A 26,641-nucleotide genomic window follows, 5' to 3' on the forward strand; every position below is an offset into this window, starting at 1 on the left:
CACTGACACCCTCTCTGGCGATCGTGAGACAATCCTGCATAATATCATTTAACTCTGTGCCTGTAGTGACAATCCTAAGATTGAGCACACGCTCCAACCTCTGTGCGATCGCCTCATAGCCACCGTAATCATCATGTGACAATCATTAAAAACATTTATTATAAAATTTAAAATAAATAACAACTCATCAAACATTAAACGCGCACATAATCTTTCCACTGCATGTGGAGGGGGGTTAAATGCCACTGGAACCTGGGGGATGGGCGGTTGCATGTACTCCTCAAGGTCTGCGGCAGGTGCATCTCTGGGCTGGTCACCTGCCTGAGTCGGTATCATGAATGGGTGAGATATCCGGAAAAACCACTCCATGTAATCCGTAGATACCCGTCCAGGCACTAGACAAAGCTCACCCACAGCTAGTACGTGGTTCGCGAAATGCATCCACCTGTCATCTATATCATCATGTGACAATGAAGCACTAACAGGCGGCGGAGGGATGCTCTGAATGTAACCAAACTGCCGTAGCACCCTCTCCGGTCGAGCTGTGACCACCATAGGACCCCATCTCAACTGACCCTGGAATGATGAAATCAGCTCAAAGGCCCTAACCCCTCGATGCTCAGTGTAAGACAACCAACACACATCTGTGACGATCAAAGCATCACAATGTGCTCGGTACGGTGCTCCTGTGATTCCCTTCATATGCGCCTTCGACGTCAGCCACCAAAAGCACGTGGGGACGTCTCCTGGTATGCATCATCTGTGACGCACTGATGCACACTAGGAAAGTGTTAATAGATCCAGCACTACAAAAAAAATGAGGTTAACATAACATAAAAATATGTTGAAATCATAATCGAACATAACATATTTAAAAACACAAAATTTACCTATAATAGAGTCAGGTACCCTGCAATCTGTCATGTAGTGGTCCTAGAAGTTTCATCTAATTGGTCATACATATGAACCAGCGTGGCAACTCCCCAAGTATAACCACCACTCTGACTCAGGTCACGAAAAGCGTCTAGGTGCACCACATGAACATATGTTGCACTCTTATTAGCAAAAAGAGTGCAACCGACCAGGTGCAGCAGATAAGCACGAGCTGCTATAATCCACTGCCGTGCCTGACATCTCATCTCATAGATGTCTCGAACCCATCCCAGCCGTACGTATGCCCCACGTGATCGAGCTATCTCGGCTCTAGCCTCCTCAGCAGACACCTCAAGCAACTCGGTCAACAAAAATATTGCCTTGTCCGCAGAAAGAGCATGAAAGTTGTGGAACGCGCCAGTGATAGGCAAATGGAGGAGTGACGACACATCATCCAGTGTGAGCGTTAACTCTCCTATCGGAAGGTGCAAGGTGCTGGTCTCGCTGTGCCACCTCTCCACAAATGCGAATATAAGTCCAGGATCGCCAGTAACAACTGAACACCCGATCAGTGGACTTAATCCTGTGGCACCAACCAGTCCTTCAATCTCAGGCACTGGCCTTCCAATCAATGTCACCTTCCTCCCATGTGACACCAACTTCAACTCAGGACGTTCCTGATTTGAAGTACAAATTATACAATTATAAAAAAAAATTAATGACAAACAAATCAACAATGACAAATAATTAACAAATTAAAATACATGTCCACTCCAAACGGCATGTGCAACATGGTCTGCAAATGATGTCAGCACTGATGGGTCACGTGGCCCACCTGAGAATCCCTCAGCATCATCAGCATGTGACCCCTCAGCACCATCATCACCCTGTACGTCCCCAGTCATCTCAGGTGCATCCTCAGCCATATCAGGGACATCCTCAGTCATGTCAGGAACATCCTGAGTCATCTGATGAACTCGTTGCCTACGGGCTAATGCAGTAGGCCTACGCCTCTCGGGAACATCAACTGCATCATGGTCATCCTTTTTATCTCTACCTATAACTCTACTTATAGCACGACCTAAACTTCGTGTTCTAGCCATGATCTGCAAATCATGTGGAATACGTATTTTTTTTTGTCAAAACATACACAACTTTCTTTATAAAAATAAAACAAGTTTATTTATAAAAAAATAAGACTAATTTAAATAAAATTATTTGAAAACACACACAACATAATTTTAAATAAAATAAACAACTTCATTTATAAAAAAAAGACAACTAATGTAAAAATAATTAATTAGTAAACATCCACAACTTAATTTAAAAAAATAAACAACTTCATTTAAAAAAAAAAACACTACTAATGTAAAAATAATTAATTAGTAAGCATCCACAACTTAATTTTAAAAAAAAATAAACAACTTTATTTATAAAAAAACACAACTAATGTAAAAATAATTAACTAGTAAACATCCACAACTTAATTTTTTTAAAAAATAAACAACTTCATTTATAAAAAAAAACACAACTAATGTAAAAATAATTAATTAGTAAACATCCACAACTTAATTTAAGAAAAAATAAACAACTTCATTTATAAAAAAAAACACAACTAATGTAAAAATAATTAATTAGTAAACATCCACAACTTAATTTAAGAAAAAATAAACAACTTCATTTATAAAAAAAAACACAACTAATGTAAAAATAATTAATTAGTAAACATCCACAACTTAATTTAAAAAAAAATAAACAACTTCATTTATAAAAAAAACACAACTAATGTAAAAATAATTAATTAGTAAACATCCACAACTTAATTTTAAAAAAAATAAAAAACTTCTTTTATATAAAAAAACTCAACTAATGTAAAAATAATTAATTAGTAAACATCCACAACTTAATTTTAAAAAAAATAAACAACTTCATTTATAAAAAAAACACAACTAATGTAAAAATAATTAATTAGTAAACATCCACAAATTAATTTATTAAAAAAACAACTTCATTTATAATAAAAAAACAACTTTATTTATAAACAAAAAAAACACAACTAATTTAAAAATATATAATTAGTAAACATACACAACTAAAATTATATATAAAAATAAAACAAAAATGGGAAAAAAATTTCAAAACATACACAACTTAATTTATACAAATAACCAATTTTATTTATAAATAAAATACACTAATTTAAAAAAAAAACAATAAACAAAAACACACACAACTTAATTTATAACAAGAAACAACTTCATTTATAAACAAAAACACAAATAATTTAAAAATAAATATTTAGTAAACATACACAATTTAAATTTAAAAAAAAAAAACTTCATTTGTCATGAAAAAGCCAAACCTCATTTTTTTTTTATAAAATTTAACAAACATACACCTACTTAATTCATAAAAATAAAATAATCATTCATTTTAAAAAAAACAAAACAATATTTTTTTTAAAAAAAAAACTTCCAGAAGAAGTAGTCCTTCCGGAAACTTTCCGGAAGAAGTGGCTCTTCCGAAAAGTTCTTCCGGAATATTCAAAGGGCATCCGGAAGAACCCTTCTTCCGAAAATTTTCTGGAAGAACTACTTCTTCCGGAAGTTCTGGAAGAAGCCTTCGCAGTTCTTCCGGAAGACGCCACCGTAACCACTCCTTTCTCCATTTTTTCCGGCGTCTTCTACCCTAAGGTTCCACTATCCTAGCCTAAATGCTACAACTATACTGCATAATAAAAGCAATGTCAAGTTAGGGACACCTACCTCGAAGGATTTGCGTCTGATCCAACCACAACAAGCAGCTGAGCTCGCGGAGAAGAAGAGAAGACACGCTCGCGAAGAAGAAGAAAACAAGCAGCGAAGAAAAGAGAGTGAGAGTGGTTCCGGAAGAGGAGGAAAGCTTTTTTAAATTTTTAAATGAAGGGCAAAATGACCCATTCAATAAATTGCTAGGTGCACCTAGCATGTCCCGCCAAAGTTTTGTATATATGGCATGCCAACTGGATCCTTAACAAAAATGGGCTCTACATATGGAGCCCATGCTAGGGCCCTGTTCGTAATGCCTGCAGAGGTTTCAATTCTTATTGAGCAGGTCACTAACTAGCAATGGAATGAACAGCTCATAGACGAGTTTTTGTTTTTGGACCTTTTTGGGGCGGGCCAAATTCTGCACCTCTGACACATTTTGTGTGTGGGTCTAGTTTAATTTATTTTAGAGATATTTTTTAAGAATGTTAACAAATACTTAATGTGGATTTCTTTTACAGCATACTTATGTAGTTAAGAAACAAACAAAATATATATATATATATATATATATATATATATATATATATATATATGTAAGAATTTAACACTATATCAATAATTAATAATTTATAACATTCACATATCTTGTTGAATCAAACAAATTAAATCTCTTAATTAAAGTTTTTTTTATCTATATAAATGTTTGTTTTTAATTTTTATTAACAAAAAATTTGATTCAATGATGTCTCTCTTTTCTTGTTTCACCACTAAGTCAATCTTGTATTTTCAATAAGTATAATTTTTTATCATAAAAATGATGCTAATGTATTTTTACCTAGGTTTTTGTATGATATCTTAATTTACTGTGATTTTTTTTCACATATATATTGTGAGATTTAATAAAAAAAATATTTATTAATTTTTTAACTAATATCGTTAGATCACTCGTTCTCAAACCACTGAATGCATGGATGAACGAGTATGCGACTGTTCAAGCTTAACTAACAGATTTGAGTTAAAATATTTGGATATGTAACCAGTGTTAATTAACTCATTCTCAAATTCTACTGCAAGAAGCATTATATGATGCTCATTCTTTTTCCACTCCGCCACACAGTGCCACGATCGACAAGGCATAAGTGTTTGATGCCAAGCTGAGGGGGGTTGGACATGCTTCGGCGGATTGATAAAAATAAAAAATAAAAACATAAAAAAACACTTTCTTGTCTTATTTTTTAAAAAAAAAATTGATATTTTTCTACCGAAAGCATTTAACGATTGAAATACAATTATATAAATACAACTAATAGGGCAAAATGACAAATGTATCAAATAAAAATAATGCTAAGCCTGCGGATTTAATTAAGTTCACTTTGATAAGCCTACGGTCTGTAGGTGTACCAAGACATTCAGGTGTTTTTGTTTGTGTGGTCCGAGGTGTTTAACTTGCAAGGCAACATTTCATTCGAATAAAACAGAGGTAGTGTAATTGAATTACATTCCATATTTTACATTTGAAATTTTTTATTTTCAAATTGGATTATTCTTATTAATTATTCTCGTCTTTTCTCTCTCTCTCTCTCTATATATAAATTAAACAATTTAATTTAATTTATTATCTTTTTTAATCTATCATTTTTAGATCAAACTTAAATTTATTTTTTTAATTAAATATCAATAATTAAATATAATAATATATCACAACATAAATTATTTATCATCTATTTAAAATATAATTTATATGTTAAAAATATTTATTTATTACATATTTTAATTATCATACAATTTATATATTTATAAATTAGAAATATTTATTTATTATAAATAATAAATTTTGGTTATATATAACAAACATTTATTTTGTGTGATGTACCAGCTAAAATGCAAGTCTACAGTATGTATAAAATTGATGTAATTTGCTTTAGGAATCCCCCAAATCATTCTACAGTCAATTTTGAAAGTTCAATTTTTTAAAGTGATATTTAATTGGGAGCAGGTGCAATCTACATTATGAAAGTTAAAGCTTTTTAAAATAATATTTAATTGAGAGCAAGTGCAATCTGCATTTAGAAAGTTAAAGGTTTTTAAAATAATATTATAATAGTTATTATTATAGGCGCGAATGTTAAAATATTTTTGTTCTTATCATGTAGTACCATTTAGTAAAATAGAAAAATAATAAAATACAACACTGGAAATATATAATAATAAAATAATGTTATAATACATAGAAATAACTAGTACACTACCATTTTTATTCTTAAAAGGGTAATGTTTTTTTAATATATTGTGACATTCATTTCTTTTCTTTTTTACTGGCGTCACATTCATCTAAAATTAAGGAAACCATAGATGCCTGAAATTTTCAGTTGTTTCATCTAACTTCCAAGTCACCAAATTTTAACTTTTAAAAAAAAGTCACTAAATTTAAGTACTCATTATTATTTTTTCCCTTAAATGTATGTTAATATTATCCTTTTAAGTCATATATATATATATATATATAAAACTTTGAATTAATGTGCATGACGGATAACACTTTTAGGTATTTATTTGAAATTTTTGTAGTTTCCGAAACTAATACAACAATGCCATACACTTTCAAGAATTAAAATGATACTTTACTATCAGGATAACTAATAAAATTTTATCAAACAAAAGTAATAACGTAATATAATAACAAGGTAATCAAGGACAAATCCAAGAAACCAGTGGTTGAATTTTTAAAAATAATATTTAATTGGGAGAAGGTGCAATCTACATATTGAAAGTTGAAGGTTTTTAAAATAATATGACATTTGAGCCATGAGAAAAGAAAAAAAAGATAAAACAATAAGTTTAAGATGTGAAAAATTACGACCATTAATTTGAGCCTCTATATAATATTGGTGTCTTGTATGCTCAAACTTGACAAGCTAGTGATATAGCAGCTTTCTGATAATTAACTTTTACGACTCCTTGAAGGGTAAGAAACAGCATCGTATTCGTGATGTTGCACCTCATCATATCCATAAGGTGGAAGTTCATGAAGGCGAGGGGGATAAATCCGGCAATATCTGCTGTTGGTATAAGTTAAACTTAATTAACACAATTCACAACTATATCTTCTATTATATATTATTGGTATTATTAATTTATTATTGTTGTTGAATATTATGTAGGGGACACTGTTGGGACCTTAAAGGAGAGAGTTTAATTTGATAATGAAAACAAGGAGATAACCTACACAATATTGGAGGGTGATATGTTGAAGCACTACAAGAGCTACAAAGTTATCCTTCATGCTTTACCAAAAGGTGATGAGAAGAGCGGCTTTTTTACCAATTAGGGGTAAAATTTTATCCAACTTACCAATCGAGGGTATGTTTTAAAAAATTACCCAAGACGGGATAGGTCGTAACAGGTGTTACGACTTATAAATCAGAAGTCGTAACACCTGTCACGACTTTTTATTTATTTATTTAACTGAATTATTTATGACTTCAGTTCAAATGTTATTTTTTTACGACTTTAAAGTTGTAATTTTTTTTTCTTTTAAATCGAATTCGTAAATTTTTTTACAATTTCATTAATTTTTTTTTTGGTTTTATAACTTTAAAGTTGTAAAACCTTTATTTTTTTCTATTCGTACACCTGTTTTTGTTATGTTAACCTGTTTTTTTTTTCTTTTAAATTTACAATTGTTTACGGTTTTATTTTTATTTTAAATAAAAAATATATTTAAATATATAATAAATAATATTAAGTTGACTTACTTATTAGTATATTTTTTATGATTTTATTTGATATGTTATTATTGTATTTAATGTTTTATTATTTAAAACATGTTGTATATATTTTTAATATAGTTTACATATTATTTAAAACATGTTATACATATTAAAATAAAGTAATAACATATCAAATAAAATCATAAATAAATATAATAATAAGTAAGTCAATTTAATATTATTTATTATACATTTAATTTTTTTTATTTAAAATAAAAATAAAATAGTAAACAATTGTAAATTTAAAAGAAAAAACAGATTTACGAAAAGAAAAAAAAGTAGGTTAACAAAACAAAAACAGGTGTACAAATAGAAAAAAGTAGATTTTTTTTAAAGAAAAAAAAAATACGAGTCATAAACCTTCAAAAAAATTTTAGAAAAAGATTTTACAACTTTAAAGTAGTAAAATAAAAAAAATCTTAAATTAATAAAGTCGTAAATAATTTTACGACTTCGATTTTAAAAAAATAAAAAAAATTACAACTTTAAAGTCGTAAAAAAAAGTAACAATTGAACTGAAGTCATAAATAATTTTATGACTTGAATTAAAAAAAATAAAAAGTCGTAATAGATGTTACAACTTTTGAGTTAAGAGTCATAACACCTGTTACGACTTATTCCGTTTTGGATAATTTTTTAAAATATATCCTTCATTGAAAAATTGGGTAAAATTTTACCCCTAATTGGTTAAAAAGCCGACAATAGCCTAGTGAAGTGGACTTTCTTGTACGAGAAGGTGGATCACAATGCTCCTGAGCCAACCAAGTACAAAGATTTGGTGGTTAAACTCACCTAGAAAGTTGAGGCTCGTTAAAATGATCCCTAAGTGGTTCATTAAAGAGTGCTGCTAGGTGCACCCAGCAGTTTTGCTGGTGCACCCAGCAATTAGTGTGAAAAGGCAAAAATGCGCTTCTCTTCTTCTTCTTTCGGATAAGCTCTCTCCTTCTTCTTCCTGCTTCTTCATCTTCCTCATCTTCCTGCTTCATCACATTTCTTCTTCTTCCTGCGCCTTCTTCTTCATGCGTCTTCTTTGTGGCTCTTCTTCTTCTTCATTGAGGAGGTGCGGTGGTGGTGCGAGGAAACTTCCGCGAAGAGCAACGGTCGTTTACGCGTCCACCGTCGAGGTCAGGCCCGTGAACTTGACATTTTTTTGCTCCAATGTTGCCGGCGATGGCGGAAAACGCTGTCGGAAATCGCTGGGAGCTTTACGGATTAAGTGATCCGTAAGGTATGTTGAGTAGTTTTACGGATCATTCGATCCGTAAAATACTCAACATACTTTACGGATCACCTGATCCGTAAAACTCACAGTTTGATTTTAATTCAAAAATTGCCAAATATTATTTGATACCTCTGAATGTATGCTAAATATTTGATAAATAGTGTCATGAATATCTACTGTTTCATACAAATTGCCATGAATGTATGCTAATGATTGATATCCCTATAAGCTAACTTCCATGTGCTTCCATATAAGCCAACTTCCATGTACTTCCTTTAACTAAGTTATGACCAATATGATTGATGCAAATACTTCTGAGTAACAATCTGCAACTTCTTGTACCTAAATTCATACCTTAGATAACAATCTGCAGCTTCTTGTACCTAAATTAGAGGAGAACAACAATGAATAACAATGTGCAGCTTCTTGTACCTAAATCCAAATTAGAGGAGAACAACAATTAATAACAATCTGCATCTTCTTCTACCTAAATCCAAATTATAGGAGAACAACAATTAATAACAATCTGCATCTTCTTCTACCTAAATCCAAATTAGAGGAGAACAACAATGAATAACAATCTGCAGCTTCTTCTACCTAAATTCATACCTTAGATAGATGCAAATACTTGCAATTAATGGATTAAACTAGGAAATAGGAATTTGACATGATAGAACTGGGAATTTGGCATGATGGTAGTTTGCTTAGAACCTCTGAGCCTGTATGTGAAGAAATGCATTTGGAATCATGAACCAACTATCCCAAAACCTTAAGTTATTTAGAACTCTAAGCCACATGGTCGGCTATAATATAATATCACAAATGATGAACCAACTATTCCATACAAATGGTTTTATATCAAACTTTAGAGCAATAAGCATTTTGGTCATCAATTAAGCAACCATTCTATCACCTAATGCTAATACTAATTCAATTCCCAAAACCCTATCATAATCATCAATTAAATTTGAAAAATTGAAAACATAAAAGATAGAGAAACAAAACACAAATTCTCAATTAATAAAAGGGACTTTAAATTTAATCACAACCTCGAGATCCTTGAATTGACTTTGGGCTACACTAAACATTCTTAGCAACAAATGAAAACTTGTTTTAATTTCTCATGACTTTTTTGGTAACATAAGGATTTCCTTGTTCAACAGTGAGCTTGCCAAGAGCTTCAATTATATGGTCATGAAGTGATCTGTCAGGGGACTCAATATGAGAGAATATGGATACCATTTCAGCTTCATAACCTGAACCATTCCTGCTTCCCATGTGTGAATTCATTCAACACCTATGGAATAAATCATTCTACATGTCAATTCTCTCTTCCTGATTGGCCAATCAAAGTCTTGATACACAAATATAATTAATGTTATAGACGAAAAGGAAAATTTAATGAAGAGATAAACAATCCATTCAATCCATTTAATGCATGGAGACATTTATAAAACAATCCATTTAATCCTCATAAGGAAAATTTTATCCTTAATTCTCGCAACAAAGTCCTAAATTCTTTGATCATTGAATTCTGTGTCTTCTTTGGCCTGAATTAAATTGTCCACACTCTATTGATGTTAGTATCAATGAGACGAACACAACCAAAACCATGCTGTCCCAAATCAATGTCCTATATGCGTTAGACACATGAAATTTGAGAAAATGAAATGAGTGATGGATTTTGCGGTACTCATTTGCAGATCATGGTTGGGACCAGAGGATTAGGTCGTGCCTTAGGTCAGGTCACTCGCAGAGATGTGGGCAGAGGAGATCATGATGATTCCGATGATGCTCCACAGCGTCGACGACCTACTGCATCCGCACAGAGGCAGCGAGTCGCTGCGACTGCGGATCACGTCGATGACCTAGTCATCCCTGACCTAGATGTTCAGGATGACCCGATGGAGGCACCAGCTGCTGTGGAGGACATTCCTGCGGACGCAGGCGCACTGAGGATCAGCCTCAGGGATTTCCGGGTGGTCCGAGCGACCCATCTGTGCTGACAGCGTATGCGGATCACGTTGCTTGCAGCGTATGGACGGGAGAGATATTTATACTATTTAATTTTAGTTACTTGTAAATTATACTATTAGTTTTCCTTTAAATGATAATTTTAACGAATTTTGCGTTCCTTTATACTTCAATTCAGGAGCGTCCTGAATTGAAGTTATCCTCGCATGGGAGGAAGGTCCATAGTTTAGGCAGGCCTACCCCTGCCATTGAGGGACTTATCGCTGGTACAGGACTAAGTCCTCTGATCGCGTGTTCGGTAGACACCGGCGATCAGGGACTTTTGTCCGCGTTTGTGGAGCGGTGGCATCGGGAGACATCTAGTTTCCATCTCCCGGTGCGTGAGCTCACCATCACATTGGACGACGTCTCCTCTCTTCTCCATCTTCCCGTTATAGGCGACTTTCACGCATTTGAGCCCTTGCACGTGGATGATGCGGTTCAGATGCTGGTGGACTTGTTGATGATGTCTCCAGAGTCTACTAGGACTGAGACAGTCCAGTGTCACGGATCGTACGTATGCCTGCAATGGGTACGTGAAGTATATCAGCGCTGATGCCAAGCAGGTCATTGGACAGCTGCGGCTCGTGCATATCTTCTTCACCTGCTGGGTTGCACTCTGTTTGCTAACAAGAGTGCAACCAATGTCCATGTTGTCTACTTGGAGGCCCTTCGTGACCTCAGTATGACAGAGAGGTACGCTTAGGTAGTGGCTGCTTTGGTTCATATGTACGACCAACTGAACGATGCATCCATGAGCCACAGTCGACAGCTTGGCGGTTACATCACACTGCTACAGGTAACAAATATGTTTTTCATTCATTCAGGTTAAACAATGTTCAACTTTAAATTTTGTTACACTTTCATTATTAATGTTTATAATTTGAATGTTACATCTGTAGTGCTGGATTTACGAGCACTTTCCCTCAGTTGTGGAGTCCACCGCTAATCAGGACTACGATGAGGCTTCTCCGCGTGCGTGCGGGTGGATTGCGACAAAGAAGACCGTGAAGAGCATTCGCACGCCATCGTATAGGGAGCGCCTGGACCGACTCTGGATTTCGGATGTCTGTTGGATCCCGTATGGGGAGCATCGGGAGGTCCGGGACTTCCATGTCAGATCATGCTACTCCGGTCTCTTGCGTTGGGGGCCTGTTGCTGTGTATTACCGGCCGGAGAGGGTCGTGCGGCAGATTGGTTACACGCAGACCATCCCTGCTCCTCCTGTCGATTCATGGGTCTCGTATGATGATATACACGATAGGTGGATGCATTACGAGGATCATATCGTACTTGCAGGTGAGGTTTGCGTGGTGCCAGGGGCGTGTTCCAGTGACTACATCGACTGGTTCTTCCGCATCTCCCATCCTTTCATGACACCAGGCCACGCAGTAGATCCTCTGCCTCATGGTCACGCCCCGTAGCCCCGAGTCGTCCCTCAGGCCCCGTAGACGGATATCCCTCGCGTGCCGGAGCCAGGAGCATTGTCGACATCTACGGAGGAGCCCAGACATGCAGTGGTAAGTAATACTAATAATTTACGTCATTTACCTCAATATTTGCATAATAATTTGTGTAATTAGTTTGTTTTGTATGTAACAGGAAGTTTGTGATGACATTGCTAAGCGGTTGGAGCGCCATCTGAGTCTAGGAGTGGTCACGCCTGGCTCATCGACACATGAGGTGATCGAATAATGCCTCAGATTGGCCAGGAGTGTCACACAGGACCATCTAGTATACGTTAGGTGTAAACGCAGGCGGCGCACTGATCAGACTTAGTTTATGTACATATTTTACATTGATATTCCTTGTATATACAGATATTGTACATGAACTCATTTCACGAGTATTGTTGGTTTTATTTATTTTCATTTCTAATGTTAGTTTTATTTATTTTCATTGTATGTGTATTCCATTTGTGTCTATATACACGCGTGTTATAACTTTAAATATAATTGAAATAAAGAAGTTGAAAAGGGTGTAAAAAAATAATTAACCAAAAAATGGACATCATTCGTTATCTAAGATCGTATATAACGTACTAATATTTTTAAATTCTCTTATAATTACAATTTTCCCACTTATACTAATGATCATGTAAAAAAATGTATTGTAAAGTAGTTAGTATTTTAATTTTTTATGTAATACCAATTATTTTTTTTATATTCTTTATAATATTAATAATGATATGATTAATTCTTTATTGATTTTTATTAATATGTATAAAATAACCTTAAACAATAATTATAATGGAACTGAGTAAGTATTTTAATATCATCTTCTAAACAAATTTATTCTAAAAAAATATATTAAAAAATTAATTATTTATAATAAATCAATATTTATAAATATATTATATTTAATAAAATAAAAATAGATTTAATTATATTATAAATAAATATGTTGTATTTAAAAGTATATTATAATTTTTTTTCCTCTTACGGATCAACTTGATCCATAAGAGACTTCCGGATCAGCTTGATCCGTAAGTTGATCCGTAAGTCTCTTCCGGATCAACTTACGAATCAGACTTATGGATCAACTTACGGATCAAGCTGATCCGGAAGTGGAAAACTAAGCAAGGGCAATTTTGGCATTTTTCAAGAATGTTGGGTGCACCTAGCAACACTCTTCATTAAATAAAGTTGCGTTGTGTGAGCCACGCATGACTGTGCCCTCGTGGTTATCTTACGCATAATGTTTGCTTTAAAGTCCGGTGTGTACATGTTTATGCAATATATTGTTGGTTTGTTTAAAATATTGACAAACACAGGGAAGGGTACATGCCTGTATGATCTGTGATTTGTAAGCTTCAACCAGCTACTAATTAATCAAATAAGGACGGTCTATCCATTGAAAGATAAAATATCTAGAATTGTATTCACCTTTAATTCTGAGTGCATGTACAAGAGATATATGTAAAGTAAAAAAAAAAACAAATTTTAGATTATTTATTAAATTATCAATAATTTGAATTTTAATTGTAATAACTTCCAACTAACTACTCAATCATATTAATAGTTTAATAGGCTTATGCAAGATGATGGTAGTAAAGACAATGCCAAACTATCATAAATTTATGACGTGAAAATGTAATACCTTTGGCGAGAAAGTTTGCATGTTGATCAAAGTTAACAAATACAAATTTAACCATTATGAGGAGTCATAACACAAGACTTAACTTCTTAAGAGAAGTAAACACTTTTAACCACCATAAAATAGAAGCAAAAATGCTTAACCACCTAAAAAGTTAGAAACAAGGAAAATACTTAATCACGTAAAAGGCAGAAGTAAAATGACTTAACCACATAAAAGGCATAAGCAAAATGATTTAATCACCTAAAAAGACATAAATAAGAGAAAAGCTTAACCACTAAAGGCAAAATCAAAATGGCTTAACCACCTAAAAAAATAGAAACAAAAATAAGCTTAACCACCTAAATACAAAAACAAAAGGACTTAATTATTTTGATCACCTAAAAAGATAGAAATAAAAGAATTTAATCACCTTAAAAGATAGAAGCAAAAGAATGACTTAACCACCTAAATGACAAAAGCAAAAAATAATTTAATCACCTAAAACACATAAACAAAAAATGACTTGACCACCTAAAAGGCAGAAGTGAAATAACTTAACCACCTAAAAAGATAAAAACAAAAGGACTTAACCATCATGATTGATTTTGAATGGAGGACATTATGTGATCCTCCTTACATTGCCAATAAGTTTGAACTTCAAGGAGATGAGACATTTATTAATCAATAGAGGTTAAATTTAATGGGTAGATTAAAATTATTAGTAACATATTCCTTCTAAAAAATAAGTGAATGTACTTAAGCTAACCCTGGATAATGGTGTTACTTACTTTGGCTTGTTTCATCTCTTCGAGCTATATGTCAATAACCAATTAATGAAATTAATAAGTGACGGGCAAATGTTTAAGATAAATGAGAATAATATTATATTATTGATATGATAAAACTAGTTGTAAGTTGTTGTAATTTAAATTCAAGTTATAAGTAATATGGAGTTTGTTAGTCCTTTATATTTTTTGATATCTTTTGTACACTCACAATTAAAGAAGAATAAAATCTTAATTATTTCATCTTTCAATAAAGAACTATAACATCTAGATGCAACTTGTTAACATACTACTTATAATAAAAAAAATGTATATAAGTAAATGCTTATAAGATTATGCAACGTATATCCACTTATTTTTTTGAAACAAGTATGCTAATAAATTATGATCTTAAAATATACACATGTCTATGTAAGAATATATATATATATATATATATATATATATATATATATATATATATATATATATATATAGTGGCGGATTTAAGACCCTAAGTTAGTGAGTGCAAATTATAAAAAAATAAAATCAGTGGGTTCAAATATATAAATATAAATAAAATAAAATATAAAAATATAAGATTTTATTTACAAATTTAGTAAATTTTAAAAATGAGGGGGTGCAAGTGCACACCCTCAGACCAATGTAGGTCCGCCACTATATATATATACTAGTCTGCAACATGTGCATACGCACGGGTCGTCTCCTTAGTCATTTAGCAAGCATGATTTTTTTTTTGGCAAGACAGATATAAAAGGAAATACACTGTTGAAGGAAAAAAGGCTTAATACTTATAATAAAGTTGGTGTTCAAATTACAAAAAATTAGAAGACATATCATGTGTCGATAAAGTAAAGAAGAGATAAAGAGAGAGGAAAAATGTTGATGAAAAAGGAAGACGTAGAGAAGAGAATGGTGAATTGAAGAACCTAAACTAAGAATACCAAAAAACCAAACAGACCAAAAAGACTAATGTCACCCACTCTCTCTCTCTCTGCCACCGCCACCGTAATCACCTGCAACCAAGACAAAACTTTAATGTCCAAACTAAGGGAATATGAAACTAATTCACAAAGTTGAGTACTCTGAAGCTCTAGACACAATTGTAAGGGACCATAATAATAATAATAATAATAATAATAATAATAATAATAATAATAAACAATATAAATAATAACCTACAACAAACCTAGACAAAACTTTAATGTCCAAACTCCAAACTTCCAAATAAAAAGATTTTGGAAAAATACAGCAACTTGTTGAACATTCTTCTAGAAAGATCAAGTTATTTATACAACTGAATTAGTATATGACATTATCCTTAAGCACTTTCTAAATCAAAATGAGATTAAATTGAAATTTGTAGCCAAAAGTACATTCTTTGAAGCATAAGGTGTCAATATCATTTGATAGAGTGGAGAGAGACATTAAATAGCTCTCCCATAAGCTCACAACACAACCAAGAATAAGATAGATTTACAAATTTATGGGGCAAACAAATAGATAGATTCTCTTTTGGGAAAAAAATAAAAAGGGTTCTCTTTGTTTATAATAATAATAATAATAATAATAATAATAATAATAATAATAATAATAATAATAATAATAATAAACAATATAAATAATAACCTGCAAGAAACTCAGACAAAACTTTAATGTCCAAACTAAGGAAAGATGAAACTAATTCACAAAGTTATTAGTACTCTGAAGTTTTGAATGCAATTGTAAGGGACCATATAAAAAATGATAATAATAAACAATATAAATAATAACTTGTAACAAACCCAGTCAACTAATCAACTAATCATCGCATCAAAATAATCTTCAACACACCAAAACAAAAGAAGATATCAGTAATGACCATCCCATGTATGCCTACAAATAGTTAAAAATTTTTCACAATTTAAAATACTAAATTTAGATAAATTCAAAAGATCTCAGTAGCACAAAACAAAATGCTTTCCTAGATTATAGGTTTAGACGTAAAATTGATATAGTTCATAGTGACAATCTAGCAACCACACTGTCAAAAAGTTATAACAGGGAAAAAATTTCATACCTCAAAAATCACCGTACAACAAAATTAAAATGAAATATTGAATTAGGATTTGAAATTTTATAGTTTAAGACCTTATCCAATTTCATACCTGATCTAATAATTGGATTTGAATTGGATCAATTTTCAGCTCTAATCTTACTTTTTTTTGGAAAATACAAAATAAATAATAAATAATAAAATATATAATAAAAGATGATTTAAAACATTAAACATTTCATTTATCTATTATTATATAACTTATAATACAAATTTTTAAATATATGCATTACTAAAAATAAATTTACACAACTTGACAACTTAATTATGCATCTTAACTGTTATTAAGAATTTATCTTTAAATATATTTTTGATAGATTGGTATAATTTATCCTTGTTGAAGTCATGACAATTAATAAGAATCCCTATGTCAAACAAAGGATGCTGAATTAAATTAGAATGAAGTTGAAACATACCATTGCGATGATTAAGCAAGGGCACATATATAAGAATAATATAAATATGAGTGACATAAATTTGTTTACAAATATATATATATATATAAACAATTTCGGTTTGGTTGAATCAGACCAATTTTTATAAACAATTGAGGACTTCGCAGTGATTGAGTATGACTGCTACCCATAGCCATCAATGAAATATGAAATTCAGATTGGTGATGTATGATGTTATGATGTGCATCTTGAGACTCTTGCAATTGCTGAGTATGAATTAAAGAACAATACTAAAAGCATATGCAAAACAACACCAAAGCTTTGTCCCAAAAATTAAAAAGTTAACACAAGCACGCTATTAAGATCATTAGGAGCAAAGTGAGGAAGTAGATTGAGAACCAACTTACAAATGTTTCTCCTTTATCACATAATCCTTCTTCAAAAAGTAATCATAAGCTCTATAAATCTCCTGCATCTACACATCGAACGGAAATTTTGTATCATTATCTTAAACCTCATAAATCAAAATATGTTTCATGTTATGTATATTAAATTGACAAAAAAATATAAAAATTTAGAGATAACAAAATGAAAATAATCATGAAAAAAAATCTAGACACAAACTGCAGAAATCAATAAGTGAATGAAATAACCCATAATAACGAGCACAATGTGAGGATAACAAACAAATGAACATATAAGAAACAATAGGAGATCACCTGTGAACCAATAAGAAGGTTCTTTGGTTTAATATCCCTATAATAAAGAGATGAAAATCATTCTCCAATTAATCTTGTCCCTTGCTTGCTCACATTCATATATGTAGTTCTGTCCCATCATGTTATACATTTTTAATTAATTCTTCACATTTTGCTAATTAATCGCCCAATTAGAAGCATATGGTCCATACTATACCTATATAAAAAATGGCCAATTGGGTTTGTTGAAAAGGAAAATGGTGGTGACCACGATTAGGGAAGTCGTTTTTTTTTTCCTCCATGTTGAAAGCTAGCTCTTGTCTTATTTGCACTTGTCTTAGAAGCAACAAAGACATAGTGGTGACTAATCAATGGAGGGTAGATATAAAATTATATTATATTCTTGGTCAAACAGAATCATAACTTTGCATAATTTTTCACGTACAATGGGGATAGTTGTTATTATTAAATTCAGGCACAACCAATTCTAGTCCAAATACTAAATCTCCTTTTGTTTTTCTTAGTTGTGCAATCCTGTCCCCATGTCATTATATATCTTTCAGTTTCCCAATCATCACATGATATAAATTGCAGCACTGCCAACCAATAACAACGTATTATTCACATAAGAAATGGTACACCTGTATAAACCTCACACAAGTTGGATCAACAAACAAAGGTTTTGTCCTCCATTTTCATGTAGAATCCCCTCCACAAACCTTCAAAGCAGTCAAAATATGTTAAATTTCATTTTAAAATTATTTAATATTAAGTGAAGTTGTTTAATGGGTATATTAGGATTTTTAAAAACAATATGTGACCATAATTTTAGCCTGATATCAAAGCTTTAATAGTTTCTTTTCTTTCATATATCAAATCATGACCACAATCAAGACCACGTCAACTATATTTGTTTGGAACTTTTCGCAATATGAAAGATGAGGAAAAAATTGTTGATAATGACCACAACAACAATGTAATCCACAAACAACAACATATAGGGAGAGGAAAAGAAGGAATGTTTTGTATGATATATACTTACAATATTTGCATTTTTGTGATTCCTTGTAAAGATCAGCTTTGGGTGCATACTATAAAATCAAATAAACTCGTTTCTACAATAGATAATTCAAAAATCATAAACAGGGAGATATCCCAAAACCAACACATACATGAATTTTTAAGATTAAAAACTAAAACTTCATTTAGATATTTCACCAAACACATAACTTACAACCCATTTCACCAACAACGTAATCGCATGACAGTTAACGTTTCATAAAAGAAAAATAGTTTTCTTTGTTATCACCACCTACACTGGCCATGTGGGTATACAAATAAAAACCCAAATCCATAAATTTTAATTTTTTGCAGGAATTGAGAATATTAAAGAAATTGAATGAATAAAAAAGGGAAAATTGAGGAATGGATAAAGGTAAAACCTTTTATGTGCGGCTTCGGCAGCTTTAGCATTTGCTTCTTCAGAGGTCAATCTCTCTTCTTCCTTGCACATGCGTTTGTCTACGCTGAAGCAACCAAAGCAAAGACCCATCTTTGGTGTTTCTCTCTCTTCCTCTGCTTCTTCTTTGGTCTGGACTTTCTCTTTCTCTTACAATTTCTATTTAATTTAAAATTCTTTTACACCTTCTATCATCATAAGTAAAATACTATCTAAGATTGCAAAATTTAAGGAAAGAGGGTTAGATTTCCAACTCCAGTACAAAAGAGATACAATGATGATCATTTTCCAAACATCTAAAAAAATCTAAAAAAGTTTCAACGAACAACAATAACAACATTGGGATGTGCTTTAACTGGGAACAAACAAAATAATTAAGAGAAGAACATTGAATAGCAAAAGAATATTGTATTAGGTGCGAAAGCTCAACTCTTTGATTTTGTTGCTGTAGAAAAATATGAGTGAATGTCGATCGAGAAGTTTGTGCACTGGAAACAAACAAAGCGAAGGCAATTAGTAAGCAAGGAAACATGCATGAAACATGCATAATAGCTAACAAAAAAAAGTCCTGCTGGAGTCTTCTTGGTTGGTGACCTTGCAGAACCAAAAGAAGCAAGAGCTAAACAATAAAGCCTTAACACAAAAGAAAATGAGGTTTTCTGCAAGACAATGTTGCCCCTGCCACTGCATGTTGTTGGGTATTTTCAATAAACCTTATAAAATACCAATTGGGAACCAAGACACATTACGTCAGATTATCAAGAGGTTTCAAGGAATACCTGGATCCAGAGAGAGCTTGATCAACACGCAGCGGAATATTACAGCGATCACGAACAATTGGTTTAATGACCTTCCTCAACCAAATCACCTTCTTCCTTATGGGACCTTCGTTTTCTCTTCAGATGGGGAGAGGAGAAACTATTTGTTGATTTGGTGTATTGGGGACCATAATCATGCCTTATGTTTTAAACCTATTAGGGTTCTCATTATCCCGTAATGGGCCAAACTGGTTTCCGCTCATTAAGCCCATATCAATTTTCTGACCGTCTAATGGGTTCACTTAAATAGATCACTTTATATTGAACTCATTTAAATGTAAATAACTAATATAAATGTTATAATATAATATGTAGCCCATATTAATTAATTAGGAATTATAAAATTCCTAACAATCTCCCACTTGGGCTTCATATTAACCTTAGACATTTATATCACAAAATTCTTTAGGCGCACAACCGTATGTTATTTACTTTTAGATTCCTTTTTAGGGGTGGGTAAACGGGCCCAGGTCCATGGACTGGCCCACGGGGCCCACGGTCCATGCGGGTTACGGACCAATTTTTTTAGACGGTCCATGGTTATGTCATATTTTTGGGCCCGCCTCGCTTAACCCGCGAACTTTGCGGGTTTGGTCCGCTGGATCCGTGGGTTGCCCGTAACCTGCATTTAATTTGATTTGTGTGACCTTGACCTAATTATATTAGGTTTGATTTTCTCTGTTTCACTTTAAACTTTTCTTTTAAAATAAGAGATAAAGAAATATATTAGATAAGATAAAGATTTAAATTAAAAGATAATAAAGATAAAAAAGGATATGATAAGAAAAATAAAAGATAACAAAAATAAAAGATTAAGATAAAAAAAGAAAAGTGATAACATGCTAAACATCTTCCTTTTTGATATTTTCTAGATCTTTTTTTCTTTTAATCTATCATTTTCATATTTGTAAGCCATAAATAATAAAAATATCAATTCTTATCATTTAAGCTAAAAATAATTGGTAAATAAATATTTTTAAAGATATTTCAATATATTTTTATTATAAAAAATAGCTCACATCATATTTAGCAGTTATCATTGTAGCAGGCTAAGAACACTTTTTCTCCTCATGTTTTTTCTCCATCACGTAACCACGCACGCGCCCAAGTCATACAACTTTTTTCCTTAGAAGGAAAACAAAACGCGACTCACATGGAGAAGGCTCAAGCTACTTCAAATATGGAATCATTTGTTGTTGGAGATGTTTAAATTTCATATTTTAGATTTATTGCTTGGATTTTCTTTTGTTAAGACATTATTTATTTTATTGATGTAATTGACTAATTATTGAGATTTTATTTACATTTGTATTGAACTTAATTTAATTATATTTTATTTTTATTAAAATTAAAATTCTTTAAAAACTAGGCCCGCAGATCGGCCCGTTTGACCCGCGGGGTCCGCAGGGCGGGGGCGGACCAATTTTCTGGTCCGTGTAAGAAGCGGGGCGGACTGGCCTAGTCCGCTGCCAATGCGAGCTTGTGCGGGCAGGCCGACCCGCTTACCCACCCCTACTCCTTTTATACAATCTGGTCCATCTCATATAGCAACAGGAAATCACTGCAGTTTTCATCATAATTTAGCTTGACTAAGCCACAATGATCACCACTGTTGCTGATACTCGATGACATAGATCAAATATGGATAAACGTCATGGAAATTACATACAATGTGATCTTAATCATGTCTATTTCCAACTAGTCCAAACTTTATTCTTTATAGAGATCAATCCAAAATGCAATACAAATATTGCACACAAACAAACTTATAATGAAATGATAAACTTCAACTTTATTTCTGCAGAAAATCCAAATAACAAAATGTTTGCAAACCATAAGATATAGAACATGAAGAAGACTCCCACTGAACTAAGGTACTATCTGGAATTACACCCATATGAACAGTGTGCTCATAAAAAAAAAACTTTAGTGTCATACCTTTAGTAAGTGGATCAGCTAGCATGGAATGAGTTCCTATATGTTCTATACAAATCTATATTTTCTGGATTCTTTATTTAACAACCAAATACTTTATGTCAACAAACTTTTATTTGGTTGAATCCTTAATAAGACTGCTAAGATATTGTCTCAATAAACACCTAATGGCTACTTAATGCTGACAACAACAAGCAAACCGGTTATAATAATTTAGCAATCATAAATTCTAGCATGATGTCTCATAGCAAAATATTAACTCCACCAACATGGTTAAATGTGGATCCTTATGTAGAGTGATTGCTATTAAGACATTCTGAAAAATCAAAATCTGAATACCCAATGATCTCTAAACTTCTAGACTTTCGATATGAAAACACGTAGTTTCTTGTTCGCTTCAATTAACGCATAATGCACTTTACTACTTCTAGTGTTACATACCAAGATTACTCATATATCACCTTAGGACTTCCTTTTCAAACTCTAATTTTTACACATGCAGATTTGGGATTCACATAATATGAGTAATTTAAACCATAGTAGTAACAACAACAACAATTAAAGAAGAGAACAACAAACATGCAATGCACAAATAATATTTATGGTAAATTTCAAGACCCAAACAAGATACCTAGTGCATCATTAATACTCAATCTTTGGATTGAAAAAGACTAACTGCAAGTGGTACTCTCAATGCATTGATCAAACATTGGTGATAAGTCCTGTCAAACAAAGGTTATCTTTGGACACTCCATTGCTCACATGGAAAACTTGTATGATGATTATTCCGGTCAAATAATAATTGTCTTTGAACATTTCATTATTCACATGAAAAATCACACTATTTATAATCACCACATGATTAGCATTGCAAACATGTAATTATTCTGTCAAATTGTGTCTTCCTTTGGGCCGAACACAATTTGCATGAATAATTTCATGCAATATCCATGTAAATTCAATCAAATAAATTTACGCAACAGAGGTTACTTTGGCAACATGTTGTTTCAATCAATTTAACCAAAAATACAAGACAATTTAATACAATAAATGGGAGGTCTTAAAATTACACAAATTTTCTTAAAATTACATAATTTAACCAAAAGAATCCTTTAAAGATACTAGAGAAAATGTTTCTTTATAGTCAATGTCTTCCTTCTAAGTAAAGCCTTTAGCAACTAGACGAGCCTTATATCTTTCGATATTACCCTTTGAATCTTTCTTGATTTTAAATATCCATTTACAACCAATAGGTTTCACACCTTCAGACAATTCGACTAGATTCCAAAATTCATTGTCATTCATAGACTTCATCTCATCCTTCATGGCATCAATCCAATTTTGAGAGTTAGAACTGTGCATAGCTTGACAGAAGTTGATTGGATCATCCTCTGTTAAACCAACACCATCCTTATGTTCTTGGAGAAATATAATATAATCATTTGAGATTGCACTTCTCCTCTCTCTAATGGATCTCCTTAATGGCACTTCTTGAGGTTGCTTTAAAGGTATTTGAGGGAGAACCTCATTGTTGTCTTGTTCTGGAACAATATCAATAGTTTGAACATTGTCTTCTATTACTGGAGTTCTGTCTTGAACAGTAATAGGTATGAGGACTTGATCACTATAAATAATAGGTTCTTCTTTAAAGACAACATTCCTTATGTTCTCTTCCTTCCCAAACTCAACTTCCTCAATAAATCTCGCATTTCCCATCTTGAAAAAAGATCTTAAGGTGAGATTGTAAAATTTATAGCCCCGAGAGCGTTCAACATAGCCAACAAAATAACAGCTAATTATTCTTGAGTCCAGCTTTCTTTCATATGGCCTATAAGGTCGTGCCTCAATTGGACAACCCCAAATGTGAAAATGTTTAATGCTTGGCCTTTCCAAGAAGTTCTAAGAAAAGGACCACAAATGAAAGATTCTTGTCCATTCCAAGAAGTTGTAGGAAAAGGACCACAAATGTCTGTATGCACTAGTTCCAAGACGTCTTTAGCTCTTTCGGCACCTAATTTCCTTATGTTTGTTCGTTTTCCCTTTATGCATTCAATACAGACCTCAAAGTCTGATAAATCCAAAGGGTCAGGAATTTCATCCAACACAAGTCTCTGAATTCTTTGTTTAGAGATATGGCCCAAACGCTTATGCCATAAGGTGGCTGAATTCTCATTCAATTTTTTGTTTGTTTTGTACCATGTGAACTTATTTGCAGTATTTCATTATAGGAACTAACAACATCAAGCATGTAAAGGTTATCAATTAAAGAACTAGAACCAACCATATTTGAATTTTGGTAGAGACTAACATTATTATTTCCAAATGAACAAGAAAATCCAAATTTTTCCAAACTAGAAATAGAAATCAAATTCCGTCTAAAAGATGGTACAACAAAAGTCTCAAACAAATCCAAATAAAATCCAGTTTTTAAATGTAATCTAAAAGTTCCAATAGCTTCCACTGCAACCTTTCATCATCCCTTGGTGGTCGGCTCCACAGGCAACCCTGCATAGTCATACTTATGTGAGTAGTAGCACCAGAATCTACCCACCAAGTATCTTTAGGTACAAAAGCCAAATTAACTTCTGAACAAACAGTAAGAAATTTACCTTTCTTCATACGCCATACGACATACTTGGGACACTCTTTCTCTTTTGCTGTGAAGTCCCTTCCGCAACACCCTTAGTCTTCTTCATTTTCTTATTCTGAGAGGTCGAAGTCAAGTAAGCATTTTCAGTCCTCTCTCTCTGCAGCCTCTCCTCCTCTTGCACACAGTGAGATATAAGCTCATTGAGGAGCCATATGTCCTTCTGAGTGTTATAGCTCACTTTAAATTCCCCAAAGTATGCAGGAAGCGAGATCAAAACCAAGTGCACGAGTAGGTCTTCACCAAGCTCTAACTTAAGTGACTTGAGTTTTGATGCGAGATTGGACATCTCCATAATGTACTCACTTATGTTCCCTTTGCCTTTATACTTCATGGAGATAAGTTTAGCCAAAAGGTTACTCGTCTCCGCCTTTTTATTTTTGGCAAAGTATTGCTCAATTTCCTCAAGGAATTTCTTTGCACTTTGACCCTCAGAAATTGAGCCCCGAAACACCTCTGGAATAGAGCACTTCATCATCATAAGGCACATTCGGTTGGATCGATCTCACTTCTTAATTTTTACCACATTAGAGGTTTCCGGAGTGGAAATGGGTCGTTCCGTCCTCAATGCCAAGTCCAAATTCATACAGCTAAGAACAATTTCTACGACTTCCTTCCAGACCTTAAAATTTGTCTCATTCAGCATTGGGATAGAATTCATTTGAGCAGTAACATTTGTAGCACTAATAATATAATTAAACAGAGAACAAAAATAACATGTTCACAAATAATCAAGTAAGTCATATAAAGTATATATAACAAGACATGCAAATATTTTCCATAACAGATCCATCACAAGATACCTAACATAACATTAATTCTAGTCTTTGGACAGAAAAATTAATTTGTAATTGGTACTCTCAACGCAATGATCAAATATTGATAATTCGTTCTGACAAATAATAGTCTTTCTTTGGACCGACTATTATTCTCATGAAAAAAAACTTAATAATTGTCACATATTTATCATTGCAAGTATGTTATTATTTGACCAAATTGTGTCTTCCTTTGGGCCGAGCACAATTCGCATAAATAATTCCATACTAACATCCATGCAATTTAATTAAATCAATTTACACAATAGATGTTACTTTGGCAACATAATGGTTCAACCAATTTAATTAAAGTTACTGGACACACAATTAAATGGAAAGGATCCGTAATGGTTAAATTTGCACCCAATTGTGATAGCAGTAAATGTTTGGAAAACTACATCATGGTAAACTAATTACGCACCCGAAACAAATATATCACGGTACTATCACAAATTTATACTAACCACATGAATAACATAAATTATCATCTTATCACCGTTTCATAAAAAAAAACAATTGGCCAAAAAAAATTATTCATATAAGACAAAAAACCATTGTCTTATTACTGATTCATATAAACAAAAAAATATATATTTAAGAAATTGTGTCACGTACTAAATGTCAATACTAGATACGTAGAACCTTTATCCCAAATAGAATAATATGCCAGCAAATGCAACACAAAAAAAAATTGTACAACCCCATAAATCAAATGCAGATGCCTTTTATTAATTCTAAAGAGGAGAAAAAATTTATGGTCATAACACATAAATTTAGGGGTTTTACAATTTTATTGATCAAAATAGTTTCTCCCCACAACTTGCTTGAATAGGGTGCTATCCACTGATTTTTCTGACTCATCCTTCACTAACTTCAAGCTTCAATCTCTCCTTAAATTTCTCTATAGCCAGTGGATTGTTTCCTGTGATCAGCAGATCATCAACATACAGGCACAAAATTATCATGTCTTCTTTGTCATTCTTCCTTACATATATTCCATGTTCCTTTTCACACTTATGGAAGCTTTCTTTTATCAGAAAAGAGTATATTCTCTTGTTCCTAGCCCTTGGAGCTTGCTTTAGGCCATACAATGCCTTATGCAGTCTGAACACTTTGAGTTTATTTTGAGTTTAAATTTGACATCTCATGATCTCAACCTTAAATATACTTTTTTTACCTTCATAATTGTCATTCTCCTGTGAATGATAAAAATACTACATTTGTATTGTGCTCAGCAATCACCATAGTGCCATTTGATATATCTTTGCCTACTAGTGTTCATAACATT

The 26,641-nt window shown here is 32.5% G+C and overlaps 3 protein-coding genes and 1 long non-coding RNA gene across 4 annotated transcripts; 1 reads left to right on the forward strand and 3 right to left on the reverse strand.

The window, feature by feature from the left end:
- Positions 1 to 920: 920 nt before the first annotated feature.
- LOC114403541 (protein MAIN-LIKE 1-like) lies at positions 921 to 1,976 on the reverse strand. The gene is made up of 2 exons (XM_028366561.1): positions 1,638 to 1,976; positions 921 to 1,511 (listed from the first exon to the last, which is right to left on the reverse strand). Exons 1-2 carry the CDS (start codon positions 1,974 to 1,976, stop codon positions 921 to 923), a joined length of 930 nt encoding a protein of 309 aa, XP_028222362.1.
- A 7,032-nt stretch (positions 1,977 to 9,008) lies between these two features.
- On the reverse strand, positions 9,009 to 9,573 carry LOC114401775. Its single transcript, XR_003664371.1, has 3 exons — positions 9,529 to 9,573; positions 9,213 to 9,371; positions 9,009 to 9,102 (listed from the first exon to the last, which is right to left on the reverse strand). It is a non-coding gene; the product is annotated as an uncharacterized LOC114401775 (long non-coding RNA).
- Positions 9,574 to 10,285: 712 nt separating this feature from the next.
- On the forward strand, positions 10,286 to 12,052 carry LOC114403542 (serine/threonine-protein phosphatase 7 long form homolog). Its single transcript, XM_028366562.1, has 3 exons — positions 10,286 to 10,597; positions 10,768 to 11,160; positions 11,531 to 12,052. The coding sequence occupies exons 1-3, from the start codon at positions 10,286 to 10,288 to the stop codon at positions 12,050 to 12,052; spliced, it is 1,227 nt and encodes a 408-aa protein (XP_028222363.1).
- A 12,454-nt stretch (positions 12,053 to 24,506) lies between these two features.
- On the reverse strand, positions 24,507 to 25,028 carry LOC114403545. Its single transcript, XM_028366563.1, has one exon. It carries the CDS (start codon positions 25,026 to 25,028, stop codon positions 24,507 to 24,509), a length of 522 nt encoding a protein of 173 aa, XP_028222364.1.
- Between the last annotated feature and the right edge of the window lie 1,613 nt (positions 25,029 to 26,641).

This window comes from Glycine soja, chromosome 20 (genome assembly GCF_004193775.1).
Source record: "Glycine soja cultivar W05 chromosome 20, ASM419377v2, whole genome shotgun sequence".
Lineage (NCBI taxonomy): Eukaryota > Viridiplantae > Streptophyta > Magnoliopsida > Fabales > Fabaceae > Glycine > Glycine soja.

Bases quoted from the DNA above. Each gene is read 5' to 3' on its own strand.
- LOC114403541 (XM_028366561.1), bottom strand. From the start codon at position 1,976: ATGGCTAGAACACGAAGTTTAGGTCGTGCTATAAGTAGAGTTATAGGT. The intron at 1,512-1,637 runs GTATTTTAATTT...CATGGGAGGAAG, and splicing joins ATGCCGTTTGGAGTGGACAT to GTGACATTGATTGGAAGGCC.
- LOC114403545 (XM_028366563.1), bottom strand. From the start codon at position 25,028: ATGTGCCTTATGATGATGAAGTGCTCTATTCCAGAGGTGTTTCGGGGC.
- LOC114403542 (XM_028366562.1), top strand. From the start codon at position 10,286: ATGAGTGATGGATTTTGCGGTACTCATTTGCAGATCATGGTTGGGACC. The intron at 10,598-10,767 runs GTCCGAGCGACC...ACTTCAATTCAG, and splicing joins GCCTCAGGGATTTCCGGGTG to GAGCGTCCTGAATTGAAGTT. The intron at 11,161-11,530 runs GTACGTGAAGTA...TTACATCTGTAG, and splicing joins CGTACGTATGCCTGCAATGG to TGCTGGATTTACGAGCACTT.